Source organism: Tinamus guttatus, unplaced genomic scaffold (assembly GCF_059628265.1).
Source record: "Tinamus guttatus ecotype Peru unplaced genomic scaffold, ASM5962826v1 Tinamus_guttatus_pri_ptg000171l, whole genome shotgun sequence".
Classification (NCBI taxonomy): domain Eukaryota; kingdom Metazoa; phylum Chordata; class Aves; order Tinamiformes; family Tinamidae; genus Tinamus; species Tinamus guttatus.
In genome coordinates, this window is record NW_028288705.1 from 4455697 (window position 1) to 4481045 (window position 25349).

The 25349-nt window shown below is 41.2% G+C and overlaps 3 protein-coding genes across 3 annotated transcripts; 2 read left to right on the plus strand and 1 right to left on the minus strand.

The window, feature by feature from the left end:
* The first annotated feature begins 2413 nt into the window (after nucleotides 1-2413).
* On the plus strand, nucleotides 2414-7970 carry LOC104570948 (glioma pathogenesis-related protein 1). Its single transcript, XM_010218005.2, has 6 exons — nucleotides 2414-2634; nucleotides 3759-4004; nucleotides 5033-5145; nucleotides 5982-6064; nucleotides 7294-7320; nucleotides 7408-7970. The coding sequence occupies exons 1-6, from the start codon at nucleotides 2455-2457 to the stop codon at nucleotides 7650-7652; spliced, it is 894 nt and encodes a 297-aa protein (XP_010216307.2). The 5' UTR covers nucleotides 2414-2454; the 3' UTR covers nucleotides 7653-7970.
* A 1467-nt stretch (nucleotides 7971-9437) lies between these two features.
* Nucleotides 9438-15244, plus strand: LOC104570944 (glioma pathogenesis-related protein 1). Its single transcript, XM_010218002.2, has 6 exons — nucleotides 9438-9738; nucleotides 12596-12841; nucleotides 13016-13125; nucleotides 14349-14431; nucleotides 14923-14949; nucleotides 15033-15244. Exons 1-6 carry the CDS (start codon nucleotides 9559-9561, stop codon nucleotides 15182-15184), a joined length of 798 nt encoding a protein of 265 aa, XP_010216304.2. The 5' UTR covers nucleotides 9438-9558; the 3' UTR covers nucleotides 15185-15244.
* Nucleotides 15245-19102: 3858 nt separating this feature from the next.
* KRR1 (KRR1 small subunit processome component) lies at nucleotides 19103-24663 on the minus strand. The gene is made up of 10 exons (XM_088522975.1): nucleotides 24545-24663; nucleotides 23907-24082; nucleotides 23303-23437; nucleotides 22992-23117; nucleotides 22802-22885; nucleotides 21989-22045; nucleotides 21262-21432; nucleotides 21022-21099; nucleotides 20828-20921; nucleotides 19103-19245 (listed from the first exon to the last, which is right to left on the minus strand). The coding sequence occupies exons 1-10, from the start codon at nucleotides 24639-24641 to the stop codon at nucleotides 19103-19105; spliced, it is 1161 nt and encodes a 386-aa protein (XP_088379101.1). The 5' UTR covers nucleotides 24642-24663.
* Nucleotides 24664-25349: the final 686 nt, after the last annotated feature.

Genomic DNA, 25349 nt, shown 5'->3' on the forward strand with positions numbered 1-25349 from the left:
GCCTATTCCTACCTAATTATACTAGATTTCACTTGAGACTCCTGCAGCGATAGGCAAGGTTGTCCTGTCAAATATTAGGTGGATAGGCCAATCTTAAGGCTTCATTTTATCCTGGTTTACACGAAAGCCTGATTAAGGCTGGCAAAAAAATATCATTCTCTTTTTGTGAAGATCTTGAGCATGGATTGCACATCTTTCAATGCAGAGAGTCTCACTAGATGGAGCTAGAGTCTAGCTCTGCAGAAAAGCAGCACAGCTTGGAGAGGCCATGGGGAGCTTTCTGCCGCACAAAAGTCTCAAGTCAAAAGTTTCCAAACACAGCTTTTTTTTTGCCAGTACTAATAAAAAAGTGCCGGACTGCTAGATTAATAAATGAATCATCATAATTAGGGCTGCTGCATTCCCTCCCGCACACACCATCCGCTTGGGAGCACCTGCATGATTCCTTGCAGGCCTCTGAGGAGCACAAACATGGTGGAGATGAGAGTCCTGGCAGGCCAGAAGGAGGCAGCTGATAGGAAAACCCACATCCTGGGATTCACAGGTAGGGAAGAAGCTTACATCACCCATAGGAAGAAAGCCCCCCTCCAGAACACCAACAGGCATCCCTCCTACAGTTTCCCCTACCTTCCTGATATCTGTCCAGGAACCAGGGAAGAGCTAAGAGGAAAGTGAGAATAATTCAGACACTCATACACATGTGCACAAAGAAGTATTTGATATATGCCTCCTATTTATAGCACAGACATAGTTGTGAGCATGTTGGAGGGCTACAGTGCTTGCTTAGATGTCACAGATCTTCATAAATTCTCCGAGGCAAAACAAAAGTATCTTTTAAGAGAGAAAAAAAAAGTTATCAAACAACCAGGAAAGGCAATGCCAGAACTATCATTTCAACAAATGCTTGGCGTGATGAGGCCTGCCCTGAAAAAGATCAGGGAGTCAGATCCATGAATGCTGTTTGCAGTCTTCCACAGATTTTAAACTTACCTAAATCTGAATTACAGACTTTGGTTCTCCAACTGGGTGGCTGTTGTTAGGTCCGAAATGTCAACGACCACCCACACGCTCAACCCGTTAGATTATAAGCAAGGTTTATTCGCCGGCCGGCGACGGGACCTGTACAATACCCAAGCACCCACGCTGTACAGGCACTGCCGCGTGCTTTTTATAGGGTTTTCTCTGTTCTTTTTTTTTACTTCTGTGGTTACTTTTTTGCGACATTCCTAAGGGCTCCGAGTTATCTTCCCTCTGATCTTTGCAAGTTCTGCAGCTAATGCAGGTGGCAGGATGCAGTGCAGGATGCACTGCAGACTCTCTCTTATTCCAGTGTCCGCAAAGTTAAGCAGGCACAGTTACAGAAGCAGATTGCGGGTTTATTATCTAGTCACATCTTTTTCATTTTTACCCTATGGTTTTGAGCAGAGCGTGCTGCCACAAAAGCAGAGTATGTGACCCAGTTACAGAATGCACTACCCAGCTATCCCTTGTTTTCACTTCCTTGTTACAAAATGTTTCACATGCAAGCTAGATACAGAAGCAGATCGCAAGGTTATTAACCCTAACTCTCCCGTTACCCAGGTATAACTATTTTCCTCACCCAACACTGTTCTAATGCTTTTGTGTGTTTGCAGAGTTTGTTTTAGGTTTGAAAAATAATAATTAAAAAAATCTAACTTGTAGAACGGTCAACAAGATCATACAAATCCCAACACAGTCAATCCCTAAGTCTCAGGAAATGATCAGACTTGTAATTTTACACTAGGACACCCCATGCTGATAGTGTTTCTCTTTCTGGGAGCACAGAAAGCTCTTGTAATAATTTTAGGCTACCAACAATGGTTCATAAAGAATAAAATCAACACATATTCATGACTGGGATATTTAAATCATGCTTTTGCTACATAGCAAACCAGAAGGCCAGAAGGTCTGTTCCATAGTAAGCTGCTGTCCAGGAATGTGTTTTCTGCTAGTGAAGTTAAATTTCAATATATGCAGCTTCTCTAATTCTGTTTATTCTTAGAGCACTTCTGAAACAGGGGAAAGGTCTTATAAAATAATCAACTAAGCGCAGATTTGTATTTTGTTAAAGCTATTATTTTCATGGTTGACACACGTTAGGAAAGCTGTACTGCGGTATGTCTTGATAGACCTAAAATTCCAGAGTTCCTTAGCAAATAATCAAATGGAACAGGTATAAATAAGGCAAAAGTTTGCCTCTGCATGACTCCTTGGTGATGAGCATGGCAGATGCCTGTTTCGGTATAGCCTGTGCCAGTGACAGGCAAAATAGTCACCTTGTGAAGCAATTTCACTTCCTGCTGCTTTCAAAATTTCAAGTGTTTCCTCATCTAGAGGATAAACACACCGAAGAACTGCTTGCCAGTTTTATCACCACCTATGAGCTTTTTTTCTGTTAAAAATATAAAAAAAGCCTGAGAGCGTTGAGGAATTATGAAAATCACATTTTTCTGTGCGGTGTTGTTCTTCCTGGATCTCCTCATTTGCTGCAATGCTTATGCACAGAATCCCTTGCCTGACATAGCAGATGCTAAGTTTATTGAAGACTGTGTGGCAACTCACAACGACTTCCGATCCAAGGTGAACCCCCCAGCCAGCAATATGCTTCGCATGGTAAGGCAGTGTTTGTGATCGGCCTGAAAATCATGTTGATTGTGCTGCTAAAATAATCCATCTATCTTCTCCATTTGATTTGTACTTTCTTTCCCTTTCTGTCAGTGATTTCATTAATATATACGATAGTTCTTTGAAAAAAAAATGAATAGAAAGAATATTTTTCACAGCATTGTTCGTTCTTAATAACTTGAAGGGATTTCTTTCTTTAGGGATGGGTTGCTCTGCTAACCTTTAGCCAGTCTTGCTGTATTGTAAAAATATAAATGTTACTCATCTTTCAGTATTTAATCTACCACTTTTTAAAAGTTATAGTAACTTTTTTTACATTAGTTCATGTTTCATGACACAGGGAGGCTGTTTGGTACTAAAAAGCCCTAGAAGAGTCAATCTGTCCGACAGGATTTCCCAGGGAGATCCAAGGATTTCCCCTTGTTTCTTCCAATCCAAAACACATGCTGTAAAAAGTTCTTGGTTTTGGTTTTGTCAGGGTGTGCTTACAGACATCTGACTTCACTTGATATAACATGGTTTGGAGAGTATGGATACTAATTTTTGGCCTGGAAAACAGCTTCCTATATATATATAACAGATATTGGTACCTTTCAGCTTATTCAGAGGAATATGTTAATAAAAGATTAAATAAGGACTCACCCTATCAGTGTATACCACTACTTAGAGCCCTGCAACTGTGCAGTTTAGCTGGAAAGGAAGTCAAATGCATAACCGCAGGAATGGTGTGGCTCACTCTATGAAAGGAACTTCATAAGAAAGGTTTAAAACTCAGACTGCATGCAATTCTAATTTCTTGCCATTTTGTTAAAACCTGTGTTTGGTTAAGAATGATAGAGCACAAGAGCAAATGTAGGTGGTCAGACCAAAGATCCACCAAGTCTACCATGAGCAGGACAAACATACAAGAACATTTTGAATTAAAGTGGTTGCATTACATTTAAAAGCTCTGTATGATTTCTTTTTCCTGGATGATTCTTTTCAAACTTGAGCTGAAAAAATTAAAATTTTTACTATCTCCATATCCTATAGCAAATATCTGCCTAAAGGTGTTTGAATTCAGCTGAATCATTGCAGTGCGGGTTATGTTTTGTTTTCTTCTCATTCCACAGTCCTGGGACTCTGCTTTAGCTAAGACTGCCAAGGCATGGGCAAAGAAGTGCCAGTTTAAGCACAATATCTACCTTAAGGAGCCAGGGAAGGTGCACCCCACCTTTACACCCGTTGGAGAAAACATCTGGACTGGCACGGCCACCATCTTCTCTGTGGATGTAGCTCTCAGTGACTGGTTTAGTGAAGTTGGAAGCTATGATTTCTATACCAATAGCTGCTCGGGCCAGTGCGGTCACTATACCCAGGTGAGTCTTACTTATCCAGAGGTTTATAACCTAGCGATTTCATGGGATCAAAGTGTAGGCTTGGATCAGAGTGCTTTGGAACAGAAATTACAACAGGGATTTCTTTTCTCCGTTCTAGTGCTGGATGAGTTTGGAAATAGAAAAGAGCAGGAGGGCTGTCTGGGCCCTATTCTCACCATGGAAATGGACTATCCCCCTGGCAATTTCAAACTGATGTCATCTTTGAACTTCATAATTTAACAAAAAACACAAGTATTAGCACCTTGCTCCTTGCCACAAGGCATGTCTGTGCCAGGCTAGGACGTGCTCTTGGGTCCTACCACATACACAAAAGCTTCTGTGGCTGGTGCTGATACAGGTATCGAGACTAGGTACCTTTCAGAGCAGAAATTCATTCTAGAAAAAACAGGAGGCATGCTTGAAGCTCACCACTAGAGACCTAAATCTTAAGAGACTTTATGACTTTTTAAGAGACTTTATGTTTTCTCTTTTTAATTAAACATAATGTTTATTTGAAAGATTTATAAACAGTCAAAGAGGTCCACAGGACATAAATGTGTCCTGATTGTATCACCGTCTCGGCAGCGTGCAGCGTATCTAGACAGCGCTTACCCTGAAGGTAGGATGCTCATTACCAAGCTTGCTCAGTTTTGGCCATTAAAAACACAAACACACACACACACACATACATATATATATATAGAGAGAGAGAGGGAGAGATATTAGAAGCTGAGAAAACAATATATTGCTTTCTCTTAATCCATAGCCTTTTAATAAGGCTACAAATATAAGTCATCTATTTTCATGTTTCCAGGGGAACCTGACCGTAAATGCAGAAAAATCAGTTAATCATTTGCCTCAGCTTCCCTTTATGTCTTTAGGTTCCTGCTGTTGTTTCTGTGCTGACTGTTTTAAACTCCCACAAGAGCCCTTCACTCTAGTCATGGCTTCCTCTCTTAATCCTGTGAAATCTAGTAGCTTTTTCAGTGTTTCAATGGGCACATTACATATCTCACTTTGCCTTTCAGGTTGTTTGGGCCACAAGTTACAAGGTTGGCTGTGCAGTTCACTTCTGTGAAACAGTTAAAAATTTTCCAGGACTCTTCAAAGCAGCACATTTTGTTTGTAACTATGGACCAGCGTAAGTCAGTTACAACCTTTGGGTTTTTCATTATTTTTGAAACACTCTCTAACCGGTCTGGTATCAGATGTTACCAACAGTAACATCTTAACAAAGATGCAATCTTAACAAACCACACAAAAAAATACAACTGGTTGAGAGGAAGTTCCCCAAGGCGTTTAAAGTAGAGACTGCTGCTCTCAGCCTTGACTGCAGAAAATCCCTTTCTGAAAAAAAAAACTGGTGAGCAGATTTCACTCAGAGCATTGACCATTAGGAAGAGTGGTGGAACTGTATCCATTTTGACTTCAGCCTCTGCAGGAAAACAGTTTGACTCGAGGATCTTGAAGGTCTTTTCCAACCATAATGATTCTATGAAAAGATAAAAAAGTGCAAACTTTCCATTTAACAAATAGTCCACCTCTCTACAGCCCTCCCTAGACTTCAAAACTAGATATTTTAAATGAAGAAGTAAAAGGAAGACACTCTTCTGGTTTATCCTATGCATTGCAGTTTCTGGACATAGATTTTACAGATTGTGGGTTGTTTTTTTTTAGCATGAGGGTAATGAGGGACTAGGTGCAGATCCCTGTACCCTATGCAGAGAGGTGCAGTGTTCCTGATCACTGTCCATGGTCACCACGCACCCGATCCCCATGTGACTGAGAGCTTCAGTCTGACCCAGAAGCAATTTAAAACTACTGTAAGAATTGTTTTTTTTTGCTAAAGCTATTTTTCCTCCATAATGTCTTCCCATGATGAATTATTCTAACAGTTTGATGAAAGTGTATTGCTCTTCAAAAAAAAAAAAAAAAAAAAAAACAGAGATAACAAAATATGATTCTTCTGCTTTTCAGGGGAAATTACCCAACAAAACCTTATAAAGTAGGACAGTCATGCAGTGGATGCAGTAAAGACAAGTGTGCAAACAATCTCTGTGGTAAGACTAAAGCAAAAAAAAAAAAAAAAAAAAAAAGGAAATTATTGGGAAATTATTGATAAATAAAAGTACCATAGTTATCAATGGAAATACAGTTGTGAGTCAATTTGTACTACTTACTTTCATAGCAGATCTGTAGCCCACCAAAAAGCAACACTGCTAAGAAGAGAGTAAGAAAAAGTAATTGGAATACTCTAATACTCTGCCCTTTAAGGCCCTCAGTTACAGAAACTACAGTTTTCAATGGAAAGTTAAATAATTTCAATCACTTTCCACCTCTTTATCTGATCAAAAAGTTAAATCTAAAACACTATCCCCAACAAATATTCCTCTCTGGTTCCTTTCTCTTAGGAAAAAACAGCATATTTAGCTTTGCTTTCTGGCTTTGTTTAATATGTCCTATCACATTCCCAGAAAACTATAGAGTTCTGAGTGAGCAACTGAAAAACACAGCTATTTCTAACTTCTGTGATTTTCTGAAATACAGCAATAAGAGCCTTTTTTTTGCACAATAGTTTGCAGGAGTGGATATTTTTTGATTACGCTAGTTCCAAATTAGAGTCAGAAATAGTATTTTAAATGAATGACATGCAGCTGACCCACAACTATGTGAACTTATGAACTATCATAAAGATTTTAGAGCAGTTCTCTGCTAGCCCTCACCCAGGTAGATTCATCTGTAGAAACAAAAGAACATTTGGTATTCCGATTTCCTTCTGTGGTATCCTGGCTGAAGCACAGACTGATGCACCATAGGATAACCACAAACCTCTCAGGATGTGGGGGTAGATGAGAGCTTTTAGGAGTTGCATGGTAGTGGCATAAGATCCCTTAAGGCAAGTCAGTAATTCCTGCAGGCTGCACACAGAAAGCTATGCAAATGCATCACAGCTCTTAACAAAGATGTGATGAATTTTGTACTTAGTGAGATTTGTCCATCTGTAACTGCTTTATTTAAATTAGTTTTGTGTTCAAACTGTGTGCAGTTTCAATAAAATAATATTAGACCCACCTAAGCGCTGGGAACCTGCTCTTGTTGACTTAGTTCCTCCCTTGTGGGAAATTTTCAACACTGGTTGGCACTGAAGGTGCCCTCAGCCAGGCAGCAGCAATGGCTCACATATTTTCATTGATAACCATTTATGAATGTTTACTAATGAAATGATAATTAATGAATGGTAATTAATGGCTGATACTCACAATTGCTTTCTTTTCTGATCTCTCAACAGAAAACACAGAACGTGAGAAACTGATCAGTATGTATCAAGTTGTTCTTCATCACTTTCCTACAAGTCCAGGTACATTTCGCGGGTTTTAACGGCTGTTCCCTTGCTGTTTTTCAGGCTATGCCAACTGGTACCCAGACTGGGACGCGGAGCCGCAGCCACCGCGGCCGCGTCCCCCCCGGCCCCCTGCCCCGTGGCCTCCCGTCCGCCCGCCCGCGGTGCCTCCCGCGGGGCGGCCTCGCACCTCGTGCGACAGCTACTGCCTCAGCGTCGCGATCCTGAGGCCGTTGTTTTTGGTCCTGAGTGCCGGGGGAGTTCTTCTAGTACAACACTGGTATCCCCATGCGTTTATGTATGTGTAGTGAGCATCTAGGACGCTGAGAGTTATCCTGCAGCCACATCACTGTGGGAGAATCGCACACATCTAAAAAACACTCATGGTCCTCTCTCGCTGCTATCCCGGTGATGATTGTCCAGCACGGAGAAGGCTATTTTTCTACTCAAGGCAAGATTCAAGTGGCTGTGCAGTGGCTAAAGCTAGTAGGACTTATGAGCATGGCTGTAGCTCTAACCTACTTTAATGCCTCTGAGAGTTTCTGAGATCTGGCCCAGATAATGGATATGTAACTGTATTTACTGCTTTTTAAGTACATTAAGATTAAAACTTGTCCTATGCTTAATTTTCCTTTGTGTATCAATTTCCATTAAAGTTATTCTGTTACTGTCACTTAACATTCTGTTGTTCTCCTCTCAGAGTTAAGCTTTGTCCTCCATAGCTAAAAGGGTATCAAGGAAGGCTAACAGTGTATTGAGAAAGGTTAACACAGCAAAGATTGAGATGGGCTGTCTGGGAACAGCTGAGTTTTAAGATATGAGATGATGAAAACATCTGAAGATATAGAGCTAAAGCAGGAGGGAAGAGAGTCAGTCTGAGCCTGCAGGCAGAGGGGGAGAAAATGAAGATGTCAATGAGCATGAAAGGGGCCCAAGACAGTCTTTTTCGGAAATGAAGAGCTCAGCCTTTCTGAGACAGCCCAAATGACTGATGAGTCCAGTTTGTATATATACCCATTCAGCCCCCAGACACCTTTTATCTACTTCATTTGTGAACAGAAGTAAACAAACCCATATTTCAAGCTAAGATAGACTGTATGAAATCAGAAGTGCTTAGCTGTGCTATCAATATTTAAAGCTGTTTCTCCTCATTTATCTTAGTCCTGTGTTTTGAGCCCTCAGTGATTCAAATCCTGAATGTCTCTGCAGCTCAGAGCGAGCATAGCATCCAGCAGAATAAATATGGTCCCTAAGGGTTCAGACTCTTGTTATGTGCTACAGAATGTCACCGTGCAAGAAGATGGATACTTTCACCATTGTTAGTTCTTGTCCATCACAATCTTGAATATTTAGAGATAAATAAAGATTTAAATGCCTGACCTTCAACAGGACGCCAAAGGAGGGTGATGGAGGTGATGGGTCTGGGCAGGAGGGGCTGGGTACCTGAAACACCACAAGTGGGAGGTCAGTGGGGGACTCAGGGTTGTGCAGCCCAGAGCTGGACACCCCAACATTCGGCCACACCAAGCCCCATGGCACCCGGCTCTATGGGGCGGTCGAATCAGTGGGAATGATTTAGGGAGCAGAAATGGATACTCACACACAGCTCAGGGGTGGGATCACAGGAGAGAATCACCCGTGACTGCAGCATGTTTGACTTGCAGTCCTTAGCCAATCTTATCCCTCCAAAAACTCAACGGATGCCAAAGTGACTGCTCATATTACAGTAAATTCATGGTTTAGCTAAATAGATTTGTCATGGCATTTTAGTTTAGAGTAACAGCTTTAAAAGTAATGTTATTTTCATTAAAAAAAATGCAGGAAACCAAAACTTTATTGTAACCCATACCATATGCATTAAGAAAAAAAGATGTAGGGGCAAAAACAAAACAAAAAAAGAATTTAAAAACAGGGGGTCAAAGTACAGGAGAGTGGCAGCTTGCCCACCTCAAAAAAAAATAAATAAAAAAGGAAGAAAGAAAGGGAAAAAAGGAGAAAGAACGCTCCTGCAGCTCTGGTGAACTCAAAGCTTAATTTCCCTATTCTCATAGCAACGCTGCTCAAAGTGACTCATTTCCTGACACAAATACCATGCATCAAGATAAAGTCCAGCCCACAAGCCTTCCAAGCAGACGCTGTCTGCACAGTTAAAAGCACCTTATACAGCTGAACTTTTGTTCTTCTTTTAAAGCCGAAGATGAGAGGCTGAGAACCATGGCAAGCAGACTTTTTACTCATGTGCTGGCCTTACTGCACTTCTGTCCTTCTTACAGCTCCTATGGACCATCTGCATTGCCTGATATTGAAGATCCAGCATTTATTGAGGAGTGTGTGAGCACCCACAACAGATTCCGGTCCACAGTGAATCCGGAAGCTAGCAACATGCTTTACATGGTAAGGGACCTTCACAGCTGACCTGCAAGTGGGTAACATTGCAATGGTGCTTAAAAGACTCAGAAATTATTTTGTAACTACAGGCTCTAGAAGGAAAAGAGGGGAGGGCCATAACAGCAATTTTTTTAAGGCAGACAATAAGACTGAGATTATCAGATAGGTTGATGTGGTAAGTGGATATATTTGTGCATTGTTTTGCATTGCTTAATTACCAAATTCTGAAAGTCAAGATTTCAACCTACAACCTTATGCTGCAGCTTTGCACTGTGAAAAGCCTCCTCAATCCCAGGCACTGCAGTTCGACTGTCCAGGGTGTAATTTTGATGCAGACTGAGCAAAACTTTCACGTTCAAAGTGGTGAGGACAGAGAAGATGACCAAATCCTTTGCATAGCTTTCTTTTACACTTTCTCAGCAGGACTCTCACAGCCAGGGAGCCAAACGAGAATTATGAACAGCTGCTCCTGAGCACAGGGGCTGCAGGGGGCTCAAAAGGGAAGAGGAACAAGTGCAGCAGAAATGACTGCTGAGACTTCCGCCCACACAACATTTTGCCTTTCTGCTTTCTCTCTTCTCACTAGTATGATATCTACAAGCACAGTGCAAGTATATATATATATATATACATAAGATATACAAAATATATAAAATACACATAGAGAAAAATATATCCTAAATCCCCTGAAAGTGGCGTACAGCAAGGAGGAGGCTGCAACTGCATACACAAAGCTGTTATACCTGGGGACAGGCCCATCCTGGAGCTGTTCTGATCCAGAAGGTTGGGAGCTGCCTCTCATTCTCTTGCTTTGCTGGGTAACCATGGTGTTATTCAGTGTTTCCTCTTGGGATCATCTCCCCAAATCTTTCATATGGATCGTAGCTACTGCCAAGTTCTGATCTCCCTTTCTTCAGTCGCTTCTTTTAACATCCTACACAGTCACCACCAGAACAGAACCCCAGAGATAATTTAAAAAAAAGCCCATTTTCTATTTCTGGTGATCAAACTCTAACAAAGGTAGTGGCAATTCACTTACTTCTTGCTTCAGATTTCTTCAACTGGACATTAAGAATTATATCCAGTGTGATTTGGAGCTGCCAGTGCATATTGTTCCAGACTCTATCAAGATTATTTTATTGGCCTTTCACTAGGAAGATCTTAGTACATTTTATTGAGGACAGCATTTGTCTTTTAAAATTACCATGATTTTGTGCCTGATTTTTCCTTTTAAAATGCCAAAGAGTTGAAATTCTTCTCCCTGAAAAAAGGCTTAAAAAAAAAAAAAAGGTTATTGCAACTAACACAATAATTCAAATCATGATAACTTTAATTTTCATCATTTTCTAGTCTTAAGTATGAGTTCTCCCAGGAAACTGTTAATGTGAAAGAAGCAGTACAATGCATGACAAAGTCAATTATGAAAGTAAAAGTAATGGAATTGCAAACAGCATGTTTATTAATTTTTAAATGGCTTTTAGCATTTTGAAAATGAGGAAGCAAGATGATTTCTTTATGTCACAGGGAACTTCATTTTAATGTAGGTAATTGTCTGTTTAAATACATAAAAATGAAGAGTGTGAATTCCGGGCATTTCTATCATTGAAAAAGTATTTTTTTAATAGAGACTACAAGTAACAACACACAACCAGCGACATTTGTAACACTTCTGTTAAAAAATAAGAATGCTGAATCACACTTTTTTTCTTTGACTAAGGTGACTCCTCTTTCCTGTTCTGTATTACACATTCTCCTAAATTGCTTTTAAGTCTGATCCAAGGCTCTGCAAAATGAGCAGAAATATTCACACTAGTTTCACTAGGGATTCACAAAGAGACTTTCAAACGCCTCATGGTTTTGCATATTCTACTTTGCTGCTGCCTTGCATTACTAGTCAGCAGTCAAATGATCAATTTTCCTTCCTCAAATCAAAGAACAGCTCATCCTAGCTGTGGAATTATTTCTGAGAGATACATGGTGGAAAAAAACATGCAATTATTTTTTCCCAAACAGCTATGATATTTGTAAGAAAACCTGCATGTCCTGTGCATTTTCCCCCCATGCAGGTTAGTATTTTCACTTCACAAGTAAAATCAGCATAATGAGTCTTCGTAAACTAACAATCAGACACAACTCTGTAAATATAAATGTTTGCACACACTCCAATAGCTGACTTACAGCACTTACAGAAAAAAAAGGAAAGTATCTTGAAACTGAATTATCGTTAATACCGTTATATGAGCATCATTAATACTATTACACAATCACAGACTCACAAGATGGCTGAGGTTGGAAGGGACTTCTGGAGGTCATCTAGTCCAACTCCCCTGCATCAGCAAGGTCGCCTAGAGCATGTTGTCCAGGATTGGGTCCAGGAGGCTTTTGAATATCTCCAAAGAAGGAGAGAAAACACCTACAGTACAAACAAAGACCTTCCTATAACCCTATACAATCTGAATAGGCAAGCAAATGAGTGATTGCCCAATGCAAATTCAGCTCTAACATTTGGGGTCACAAAATACAAAGGGTTGAGCTTAATTTCTCCCAAAATTCCAACATGCTTATGAATACTCCATGTGATTGATTTACACATCTCATTATTCAAGAGAACAACTGACCAAGGTGACCAACTACCCCCAAAACTCCGTTATATTTAATGAGCAACTAAACACAAATCAGACATGAATCTGTAAAATGATGTAGCATAAGGTTCTGTGAGTCTCAACAGAAGCAACAAACAAGTAAAACTGCAACATGTAAGATACTGATATCCGGTTTTATCCACATTACAGCTGAATTACTCCTGCTTAATTACTGCTCTGGTAAGATACCTCTGTGATTTTTAATTGTCCTTATTTTGCAGAGCTGGGATCCAGATTTAGCGAAGACTGCAAAAGCTTGGGCAAAGAAATGCATATTCGAACACAATATCTACCTCAAAGAGCCAGGGAAAGCTCACCCCAAATTCACTCCTGTTGGAGAAAACCTGTGGACAGGCTCATTTCAGATTTTTTCTGCAAAAGAAGCCATCACTTCTTGGTTTAATGAGGTCAATTACTACTCTTATGAGACCAATAGCTGTAGACGAGTGTGCGGTCATTACACGCAGGTAGGTATTGCATTTCACTACCTAAGCCATGAGCCTGTGTTGCTGGTCACACACAGAACCTTTTAGCTGCATACAGGATGTGAGGTTGAACTTACTGCCTTGCCAGAAGACTTCTTCTTGTCGGATGACAAAACAAGGGTTTGGCCACAGGTCTTAACATGCCTGTCTTTTCAGATCGTTTGGGCTACAAGTTACAAATGCGGCTGTGCTGTTCACTTTTGTCCAAGCGTGACGGGCTTCTCTGGAACCAACGCAGCACATTTTATTTGCAACTATGGACCGGCGTAAGCTTTTTTTATTACAAAAATTTTACAAGTTTTCTGCCTGGCTGCTGCCATCCCGCAGCTCATAGCCTTATGTGATCAGGCCATCTCACTAACAGTCATGTTTTGTGGAGGGAAAAGGTGTCCAAAAGAGAAAGATGTTCACCCTGACCACCAAACTGTTTGTGGCTTAATGAGGACTACAGATCATAGCCAAAAAACAATGGCACTGTCAGAAAGGGTAAAATACAAGATGCTGAAATTAGCATACTAAAGCAATCATTTGAAAACTGATCTATTGCTCTTGAGTGCCAAGAGGGCCCCAGATGGTTGCCAAGGCACAGGCCCAAAGTCTGCAAATATTTACACATTGGCCTGCATAATTAAGCCTGTAGCTCAATGGTTTGGATAAATATTGAGAGAGCAATGTGCAGTGCTTTAACTCATAGTCTTAGCATGAGTATGAGAATCTGGAGTTGTGTGGCTGGGCCTGCTCAAGGCACAAATTCATCCAGAGATCCTTCTGAAAGGGCAAAGATGTGGTGCTGCTTGTTACTGCATTAGATATGCATCATTTGTAGGATATTAACTGCCACTAGGATGGATTTTTTAAAACCTTCTTCACCTAATTAATGCCACCACAGTTTAAACCTAAATCTAAAAACTTTATGTACATAATGTTTTGGGCCAAGCCTATGACAACCCATGAACTCAAGGAGGTTTGGCGTTGCTATTGCCCATCCTTTGTCCTCAAAGAACCAACCTTGTTTCCCCAACAAGATGCCTTGAAACGGCGCGGATCTTTTTCTGTGCCAAAGCACAAAAACATTCCCCACACAGCCCTACACTCCATGTTAGTAGGTCGGGAGAAAAACGGACGACCAGTCCTTACTGTGACATTTAGTTGAGGTCAGTTTTGAAGGTTAGCCCTGCTCAGGAAAGGCTTTAGGCAGCTAAATCCGACTTAGACACCTAATTCCTTTTAGAATTTCCAGTATCTTGTTGGTTGACGGTGTCAGTTCCCTAGCTAAAATCCAGTGGTTGCCCAGGTTGTCCTCTCCCTTGCTGTCTTGATCCTTGCTATGCAGCCTCTCAGTGCTGGAAGGCAAGGGGACGCCTGGATCAAGATTCCCTTGGTGCTGATGAAATCATAACATAAATATATATAAATACCTAGCAGTTGACTAGCAGTTAACGTTCTGCTCATGAGGGTGGTTTCAGAGTAGTGTCGCTTTACTTTGCAGTGGCAACTACCCAAGGCGCCCGTACGAGAGGGGACCAGCGTGTAGCAAGTGCCAGGGCGATCAGTGCGCCAACAACCTGTGCAGTAAGTACAAGACAAGCAACCTTCCTCCCCAGGGACACGTAGAAAAGCAAAGGTCCCTGAAAGGATGCTGGTGGGACATGATGCTCAGCAGCCTCCAGCTCCTGAAGGATGCACTGCGAGGTCAAGGTTTCTGTGGTGCTTATGGAGAGGGGAACATGGCCAGTTTTCTATGGTGGGATGGCGTCTGCTCCAGATGCTGCTGGTCATGCAGGTCACAGCCTGGGTCATGCAGCGGCTGCCATTTAAGATGTTGTTCTCCTTATTTGTTCCCCCTCCCCTGCCAGAAGCACTGAATTTGTTGGTAAAAGCTGTAATTTTGGGAAAACACCTGGGAGATTGGAGGAAAGAACTGTAGCTTGCAGGAAAGAAATCTAGCTCCCATATAAAGCTTCCTAGCTTACTGAGAGGCTCACAGTTAATTGCCTTTTGCTTAGACGCAAGCTACTGCTGAGGTTTCAGTCTGCTTATGCTCATTTCTTTTCTGTCTCCAGAAAATGCTGAGCGTGACAAAGTCATTAGTAAGTATCACCAAAATTACTACTTCTGTTTGTTGCCTCTGGTGCAGATATGCCGGAAAACAAGTAATCTGTTTTGTTTGTAGGTGATTCCAGATGGTATCCAGACTGGGACAGACCTGCATGTGATGAGTACTGCATCTCCGTTATTGTTTTAAGGCTGTTATTCTTCACACTGGTGATTCCAGCCACCTGGATCGTCCAGAAATACTGGTCCGTAGCACCTGCCAGTGAATAACACACATGCAGAAGACTGCAAGAGCAGTTAGGTCAGTTCGTTCCTGTCCTATGCACAAGGTACTGGCAGCAGAAAGATTTATAGAGAGATTGATTGCATCCACAGATGATTTAGAGATACAAAATGATCACCTTTGTTCCCTCCTGCAGCTAGGAAGGCTGGTGGCAGCCTCCATGTTCCAAACCCACCCTTGGTTTTTCTTGTTTTCCTGAAGCGGAGCAGTGTGCGAGGGGCCCGGGGGTGCCCGCACGTGCTGCCGAGGCCGCGCACGGAGGCACGGGGAGCTCCCCGCAGCACCGAGAGCCGCTGCAGGGCGGCTGCAGCCCACGAGCCCGGCCCTCGGCCTGCTGAGGCCCCGGCCTGCGCGCATGGCGGCCGCGGCTCCCCGGCGCTCCCACAGGCAGCTCAGTGCTCCGTAGCTGGCCAGCTAAATGAACATTTACCAGGCTGGTTTGGGCCACGGCTCCCCGGTGCTCCCACAGGCAGCTCAGTGCTCCGTAGCTGGCCAGCTAAATGAACATTTACCAGGCTGGTTTTGGACCCCTGTAAGCTTCTTAATCCGCAGCCTGCAGTTCGTTCCCCAGTCTCACTGTGCACTGAGAGTGCTGGTGCTTCTCTCTTTAGGATCTGCTCTCAGACACTTTCTTTGTCTATACCGGGAAGCTTCACCTGTGCTTACATGTGGTTATGTACGCCTCAATCTTTCTTCTCTCTCTCTCTCTCTCTCAACAACCTTAAAACTATTATAACGATTTAAAAACATCGATCTTAATATCCCTACTGGCCTCTCTGTGAAAGAGCCAAACCCAAATCCCTCTGCCAAACCAGGCAGACTGAAGTCTTAAAATATACAAGCTTCACTGCAAAAGCAAAGCTGGGTCTATCTGTGAAAAAGGGCAGTTACTTTCCTCCTCATGTGTCTTCTTGCTTTTTGGGAAAAGCAGCGCAGAGGCAGCAGAACTGACTTTGCTCTTGCACAGAGGAGCTCCCACACTGGTACAGAGCCTGGTTCAGCGTCCAGGTCCTACTGCTAAGAGAAGCGCAGGAGAGGGAAGGTCATGGGCTATGGTGTCCAGGGAGCCGGCATGAGCTCAGCTGGAATCTCTCCTGCTGCGTTTAGTCTTTGCTTGTTCTGCAGGGCTGTGAACAGGACAAACACAGAGCCGCTAAAGGTTAAAACATTCACAGTGCTGCATTTTTAACCACGTACTTCAGAAGCCCTAAGGAAATTCCAAATAAAAATCTTCATTAAAAAAAGCCACAAGTCAGTGGAGCTCAGGAAAAACAAAAACACCATCAAAATCAACAAGCCTTACAACACAGAATCTTTCAGACAAAATACCATTTTAAAGGACAACCAAAAATCCAGATACTTCCCTCCTGACCACCAAAACACTTCAGTTGTCTATTCCTGTTTTAAGACATATGCTCTCAACTTCCATATAATAAATGCAAAATGTGGTAAGTTGTCACTCTAAAATACAGCTTTCCACTACTTTTTCACTACTTCCTGACCTCCAAAACTAGCGGGAATGATTTGCAGTAGTTCACACTGTTCCTGACAATACCAAAAATACTTTCTCAGACTTCCAAATTCACATTTTTTTCTGTTCTTTAGGGGTTTTTTATATACAAATAAGTGTTAAAATTGTAAAGCCACATTCTCTCTGCAAATGCAAGGCAAAAGCACCAGTAGTAACAGCACGGACTAAGAGTATGCAGCCAGTCTCCCTTTGTATATAGACACTAATTACTTGTCTAAAGGGCTAGAAGTGGGTTTTCTTGATTTTCCAGTTTAACTAAGTAAATATCCAGCCAACAATCCTTGAAACTTGTCAGCCATAACAAGTTAAAAAGATTGAACACAATGAAAAGCTTTTTCACCCCCTGGCAGGAGAAGGAAAAGACTCCCTGAAGTCTGCCAGGGATTTTACTATAGAGTTGAGGCAAAATCTGCATAGATGCCACAGCTGTGGGTAAGAAGCCCAAAATTCCCAAGGCCCAGCTCCAAGAGCAGGCTGCCACCGGGACGAGCTGGGCATCCCTGCATTGCTGCTCTGCCCACGGAGCTGGGAAACAGCCACATTTTGCAGGGGATATGAAGCTAGCGCTTGCACTAGCACTCAAGCAACCATTGGTGATCACAGGGTCATACTCAGCCTTGCTCTTAATTGTAACCCTTTAAGAAGCCACTAGATCACCCTGTGACATTTAAACTGGCATGCTTCAGCTCCTTTGGTAGCACAGCACCTGCTGAAACTAGTTATTGTGGCAGAGAAGAGGACAGAATGCTCTATTACTATGAGATAACAAAGGGGACTGAGAACATTCTTCCCCCTTCACTGAGTTGTTGCAAGAAGTGATCATGAAACTCAAGACCACTGTTGATCCTCACCCTAAATTTTAGCTGCTTCCCAGTGCACATGTACTGATTGTTCAATCACAGCTACCTCAAGTCCTTATTCATACGTGTAGACAAGGAAAGGGTTGTGTTTTCACCTTTTAATTTCAAACAAAATGTTACCAACCTAAAAGCAGGGAGGTGCAGTGCTCTAGCAATATCATTTGCACTGCATATGCAGGCAACCAGAATTCCAAAATCTGGCAAAAACATTCAGACACGATCATGAATTTTGTGTTGCTCTGTAACATTTGCTTCTCTAATCTGAGACGTTAAATAACATCAGCTGTTCTTGTAACTGTTTCATCACACCACATTCCAGGAAACCAAAAACCTCTGAACTTCCTTTAAAGAAGGGGCTCAGTTAAATACATAACCCTATCTCTTATAACCCAATCTATTCAAAAATAACTATCCTTAGAGAAAGGTATCAGTTTATCCTGTAGCACTATTCAACATGGAAGGACATCTGCTTTGTAACACATTCTCTCCAAGGCAACATTAACACATGGAAGCTTATTAACACAAATCAGTTGATTAGGTGACTTGAAGAAGAGAAGGCTGAGAGGAGATTTGATCAACATGGGGGACATGTAGGGAAGATGGGGCCAGGCTCTTCTCTGTGGTGGCTGCTGACACGACAACGGGGAATGGGTACAAGTTGAAACATAAGAAATTTAATCTCCATGTGAGGAAGAACATCTTTCCTGTGAGGGTGGCAGAGCCCTGGAAGAGGCTGCCCAGACAGGCTGTGGAGTCTCCTTCTCTGGAGATCTTCCAAACCCACCTGGATGCCACCCTGTGCCCCATGCTCTGGGTGCCCCTGCTGGAGCAGGGGTGCTGGACTAGCTGATCTCTAGAGGTCCCTTCTAGCCTCAGCCATTCTGTGATTCTGTGAACACTTTATAGCTGTTTAATTCTCACCTTAAACTAGGAAATGTTTTCCAGAAAACCAAGACAGAGGTTTTGGGGTAGATGACTTATTTAGACAACTGAAGAACAAATTTATTAAAAATAGTTTATTAACACCAAGACAAGACACAATAATAATTAGCTTTTACAGAAACAAAAGCATATAGTAATAGATCTTGTCTGTTTTGCAAAAGTTATCATTGTAACTGAGGCTGCTTCTAGTTTAATAGTCTTTCACAAAAAAAGATTACCTTGGCCTCCCACCGAGTTCTCAGAACCTGATGTCTAAGAGTTTGTGCCAACCTCCTAAAATGATTGTATTACAAAACTCTTCTTTTAGAAACATGGGTATTATCCAAATACAGTTTTACTTTCTCAAGCAATACGTCAGAGCATGTTTTCTTCATCAGCCTTGACTATTTTATACAGCTGCTTTAGCTCCATTATTTAAGCGTGTTTAGGAGAAGAGAATTATCTCTACCTAGTCCTTCCTCATGTACACTATATGCTGACATCAATAAGTTGTTAAACTTTTAAGTCTCAAATCTCCCAAATATGAAAATGTTTTTTAGAATAGGAGAAAAGTAAGCATTTTGGGTAGTGAATTATTTCTTTTTCTTTTTTTTCTTTTCATCTGCTGCAATCTTCAGTTTGACTTCTTCCACTGGAAGCGCTCCTAATTTCTTCTTCTTTGCATTCTTTACTTTTTCCTTTATAGCTTCAATATCAATTTTCTTCTCAGTGGAGGCTATGCAGTAAAAAAAGCACAAGAATAATAAACATGAATTTTACTTTTTCCACATTATAGCAGTCTGCAAGATGACTACACATCTACAAACACTGAATTCTGTCCTGCAGCACTGGTTGAGATTCTGCTTTATATTACTAAGGATTCTAAAAGCCATTATAATAACTTTTATTGAAACTATTTTACTATTTTTCACAAGCATCTTTGAGCAAAATTCAGAGAAGATTAAAAAAAAAAAAACAAAAAACAAAACCAAAAAACCTCTACATCTGCATCTGAAAATGTGCCACACACTGCACATACACAAACTATCATCATCCTCCCCTTAGATATTCCACTAATTAACACATAATCACTGTTTTGGGGCTATGCCCCACCAAGACGAGGGCTGAAGTTTATCAGCGAGTTCTTACACTTGGAGAACCATTCATGCCATTCCATCCTTCTCCATTTAACTAAGACGATGGGCTCCCACACACGCCTGTCCCATTCTTACGCTCCTTCCCTGGCCATGCACCACTGGCCACTGTTGAAAACAGAATCTGTGGGGCAGGGAGGAGACACTTTTGATCCAACTCTGTGATTTTTTCGTATGAAATTTCTGCAGAGAGTGTCAGGGGACTTCAGGTAGATGCTTAATGCTGAGCAGTGTCAATAATCTACTCTGCTAGCCCAGTTGTGGTGCTTTCCCTTTTGGGCAAGAGCCATGGGTTTGGATCCAACTCTTTTTTTCCCTACACAATTCCTACCTCCAACAGTTGGTATCAGCTGTCCGTTTAGGATCTCCTCTAAATTCAAAATATTGTTATAATTTATTCTTGGAAGACTAAAGGATTTAAGTTCAAAACAGAACAGCTGGGAGAGCACAGTATTTGAGTTATTTGAAATAGCAGAATTTTGAAAGTTTACTGTCATCACACACACACACACACACACACACACAAGTGCTGTATAATGAATAAGAGCATCAGAACACAGATTCTTCTCAAAAAAAAAGTGGGGGGGGAGGTCTGTAAGAAGCTTTTGTGTAATACACACAATAACAGGTGCACAGTATATCTACTGCAATAAATCTGTAGTAAAATCAGCGAATCCAGAAAGCTTGTATTGGATTTTATGCACTAAAGAAATATCTGTGGAAGAATACAAAGTTCTTACCCTTCATACAGCGTGAAATTTACTGCTAACTTTAAGAAAAACTACTACTCTATCTTACACCAACACTTACTTGTGACACAACTTTCCAAGAAAGTATTGCTTTTGGCTTTCTTTAAACAAAAAGCATGCATTTGAGTGCAAAAACTATGCAGCTTCACTACAACTCACAAGCTCAGCACTGATGTCATCAAAAGGACTAGTTCAGGCAGCCTCTTTACTTCCATCATGAGGCTGCTCCCCAGAAAACTGCCATTGTATAGAGCTATGGGCTGTTTGATCTTTCTGCTCTCCCTAGAAACCCAGGGTTGGATTTAACTGTTAGGATTGCTTTTCTTCAGTTCTTTTACTGCCTTCAGCTACATGGATACATAATCAGTTAGCCTAAGAACCAACTGCAGAAAGTTTAAGAACAAGAAAAAGTTACCTTTCTTGGCTTTCACAACTGGTTTTTCCTTTGGTGGAATAAAAGCTTTATTTCTTTCTTCTTGTCTTTTCTTAATTGCATCTGCTTGTTTTGCCTAAAGTTACCAATAAAGATACCAAGCACAGGTCAAAGGCACAAAAATGAAAGTGAGAGCAGTCAAATAATTGTTAAATGAATGGTGAGAACAACTTTACCTTTATCTCTTCTAATCGCTTTCGTTTCTTCTGACTTTCTTTCAAGAAGTATTCGCCACTTGCCAATTCCTTATCAATCTGCACAGACAAATAAAGAGAAGCTTGAAATAATTATGTACTATCAGTCATATATGCACTATCAGGAAATCAGAACTTGATAGAAGAGGGCTTCCAATTTGTTGCGGCCAAGATCAAGATTTCCAAACATCTCATACGCCCGTGTAATCAACTTCAGCTGACCTGACTTTCTGGCTGTGGAGGTGGGAATGGTGTATACTCCTTCTTAACGTTCTTCTTCTTTGGCTCCTTCCGTTTCTTCAAGTTCTTCCGTTTGAACTTAGGCAAAAACCTTTCCCAGTTTTGTGATCTCAGTTCAGGATCTTTTGATAATTCCCTTTTGATCATCAAAGTCTGCGGTAGTTTTAGAATATCATAGAGAAGTTATTAAAAACACAAAAAAAACAACCAGCCAAACAAAAAAAAGCTATTACAATAGTACCCAAGATCTCCAACTTTTAAATTTTACTAAATTCTCTAATCTCACCATTTATTAAACTCTCAGTCTTCATCACCTGAACCTTCCACCTCTCACTGTAATAAAGAAATTAGTCGCAGGGAGGTTAACTGTGAACAGCTGAACCAGAAAAACAAACATGTCTCAAGACAGGGGCTAAACCCCCAGGAAGAGATGCTCAGTTTACAAGAGCACATCAGGCAATCAATCATGAGGGGAAGGAAAGTCAATGCACACTTTTCCTTTGGTGTTTTCTCAGATATTGTTAATGATATGATGGCAATATACCCTAGGGAAGAGAAAGATATCAAACTGAGATTTTTTTTAAAAGCCCAGTCTAGAAGTTCTAAAAAAATATACTTTTTTTTTTTTTTTGCCTTGTGGTAGTTTATTGTCCTACAGCAAGAAATAGTACTTTATTGGAAACAAAGATGCACACTGAGACATACTCACCTTGATGTTATATATGGGATGTATATTCTTCATTGTGTCCAGAACAACTTTTCTAACCTATATTTAATAAAAAGGAAAAAAGAATTAAAAAAGTTTAGCAAGTATATCAAATTCTAATCAAATTTTGATATTGAATTAAAATTTCTCAGACTGAAACTTGGAAAGGAATTTAAAAACATTCCCCATCACTCCAAAATTGTAGATAGCTTGAAAAAGCTAACCTGCTCAGCCAAATTGAAGACACACTAGTTCAGAAATATCACTAGTCTGTCATGTTTCTAATACATCCCAGCACACATAATGCTTCCTTGCTACTATAGATTTTACAGCATCGTGTGAAAATTTTTCTTTTCACAAGCATTCCCTACTTACATCTTACTAAAAAACATTAGATGCTCCCTTAGCTTACATGCCATTAACACTGCAATATTTCCACTCCTAAGCTTCTTATTTAAAAACCCACATAAATTCCCCATTGTAGGCAACATAAACACAAGCAGAAATAGAGGAAAATAAAAATATTACTTAGAAACATCTGAAGACATCCTCCCCACTTTTCTTCTTTCTTTCCCAATTGAAAAAAAAAAGAGGGGGGTATTTTAGAAAGCGTCCTTACTTCAAGGACAGAAGGAAGTCAGAGACTAAAAGAAAATGAGCAGCTAAGCATATGGCCACCGAGGTAAACAGAGGTTACTAACACAGAGCTGAAAATCAGTGAGACCCTTCTCAGGTTGCCAGATCCTGCTTTTAATGATCATGCCCTAGAGCTGGGCCCAGAATTTCGCTGCACAAAATATCCATGTCTCCCCTTACCTCCTTTAGCCCACTGAAAGGTCCAAGGGCTGAGACAGTGTTTCCTTGCACCATAATATAACAGTTTGTCAACAGTTCCAGGGCCTACACACACAAGCAGAGAAAGAAGAAAAGGAACAAGAAATAAGCCACCAAGCTGACAAAGATTCAGGTTTAAGAACTTCACAGTCACTACACCTATAGGAAATACCTTCAAAGTAGATCCTTTTGGCCCAAGAAGTCGTCCTCTTCTTTTTATAAAGCTTTCTCTTTTTCTTACTAAAGATCCTATTTTAATGATATCACATGCAACATCATCCTGTAGGATGCGGACTGCCTAAAGACACAAGAAGCAGATGACACCATTTGAATGCAGACGCACGACTTAGAGCAGTCAGGGAAATACCAGGGATCATTCTTCTCACCTCAGGTGATTACCTCTAAGTCCCAAACTTTGAAAATGTAATATTCTTTAACACTTACAATACAATTTGTTACAAACTGACAAGATTTAGTACAGACCTGTTCAAATGGAACACTTCTTGCTAGAAGTTTTATTAAATCTCTAGCCCTGATGATTGCATATGGATCAAAAGTCTTCTTAGTGGTAGTGACAGTCATGCTACCTTCAATCAGATCCAGCGTTGCATTCACAAACTGCAAATTTGACGAGAAATAGTGAATTAATCCCTAAACAAGAATATCTCAGAATTCAGCTCAGCATTAAGATGTTAAGAAACAGAACACTATACTGTGAATGAAGATCCATTTTCAAGAATTTCTAAAATAACTTCCAGCTTAAGAAAAATCAAAAAAACGTGACTGAATATGTATGTCATACATCTCTCCCATCTCTTTCTACTTGGGTGCAATTAAGTTATGAGTTTCTAGATTCTTGCTGCTGCACTGAGCTTCACTGAAAGTTTAACTATCATAAGGAAATGTAGGTCTAGCTACACAGTCTTCCACTGAAATACTACACTATAACAAATTGTAAATGCAAGCATATTTTGAATATAAATATGGCAATACTGGAGAGGTGACCCACACTACTTGCACTAACTTATGCAGTATCTCTATGTCCTAGGCAATAAAATACGGTATTATAACAAACAACTCTTCATACGTGTTCGCTCAAGGCTTTCTGGACCAGTGGCCAGCACTCTTTCAAGTACGCTTCTCTGTACTTTGGGAATAACGTTGCAAAACTGCTTTCTTCCAGCAGCCCTCTAGGATTGTCCTCTCTGGTGAAGGCCGGCTCTTTCCATCCATCTGGGACGGTGAGGAGCTCAGATTCATCGACTGTGAACAGAACAGCAATGTCTGCTCAAACCCTTTTTGTCGTTATCAGCAGCCGTTCTCCCCCCTCCCCACGTAACAGGGACTAACCCGAAGCAGGCGCTCGGCTGGGCTCGTGCAGCGCCAGTTACGTGTCATGCCTGCCTTTGAAAAAACTATTGATCCAAAGAGTTACACATAAACGTGTGTATATGTATATGTGTGTGCGTATATATATATATAAGCATATGTCAGATTTACGTGCTACTCGCAAACACACACGCATAGAAAAATTCCAATCGGTTTCCATCATGACGGCTGCATTTTAACATGTGCATTATGTGTGTATTTATATGTATGTGTGTCTGTGTGTATAAATATATATATAAAACGCCACATGCTCCACACACAGGAGGGCCCAGCACAGGCCTTCCCCGCCAGGCGCGGCTCCCGACGAGGTCGCCGGCCACGCACAGCCCCCCGCACCTTTCACCGCCTTCTTCTTGTGGGGGCGTTTCCGCCCCGCCAACGGCTCCTGCTCTGGCTCCCGCTCCGGCGCCTCTGCCTCCACGACCGCCGCCATGCCACCTCCCAGCAGCCACTTCCGCCCGCCGCCGGAAGTGGCGGCATTGCAAGCCGGGAAGTGTAGTCCCCACTAGGAGGCAACCGCGCTGCACGCCGGGAGCTGTAGTCCCGGCCATAGCAGCGCGCTGCACGCCGGGAGTTGTAGTGTCGCCTCCTGCGCCGCCTAGGGGCCGCCATAGCGGCGGGTTCGTCCCGCCCCGGAACGGCCCGTGCTGTAAAAATGAGCGGGAAAAGGGTGTTTCGCGCCGTTACTGTTATTATTTTTTAATAGATGAATGGACGTAAACGAAAATGTAACACTCCAAATATATTGCCAGTATGTTGATACCAGCCTTCATTTTGGAGACTGTTAGTTGAAAAATGCCCCTAAAAAACAATAAGTGAGGAAATAATCCAATGTTTTAGAAGGTCTAAGCAGCAGGCAAGCATTTTCCATTAACAAAATGAATAAACACATACTTAAAAAATAAATTAGAAACCCTCCAAAACCTAATTAAAATAAGCCGCATCACAGCATTGGAAAGTTGTTGGGCCAGAGCAGAAGCACCAATTCTCTCTCTCTCTCTATTTATATATATATATATATATATAATATATATATATATTATATATATATATATAAAATATATATATATTTAATACATTAAACGTGTATAAATATATTAAGTGTATATATATACATATAATATTTACATATGTAAAAGCC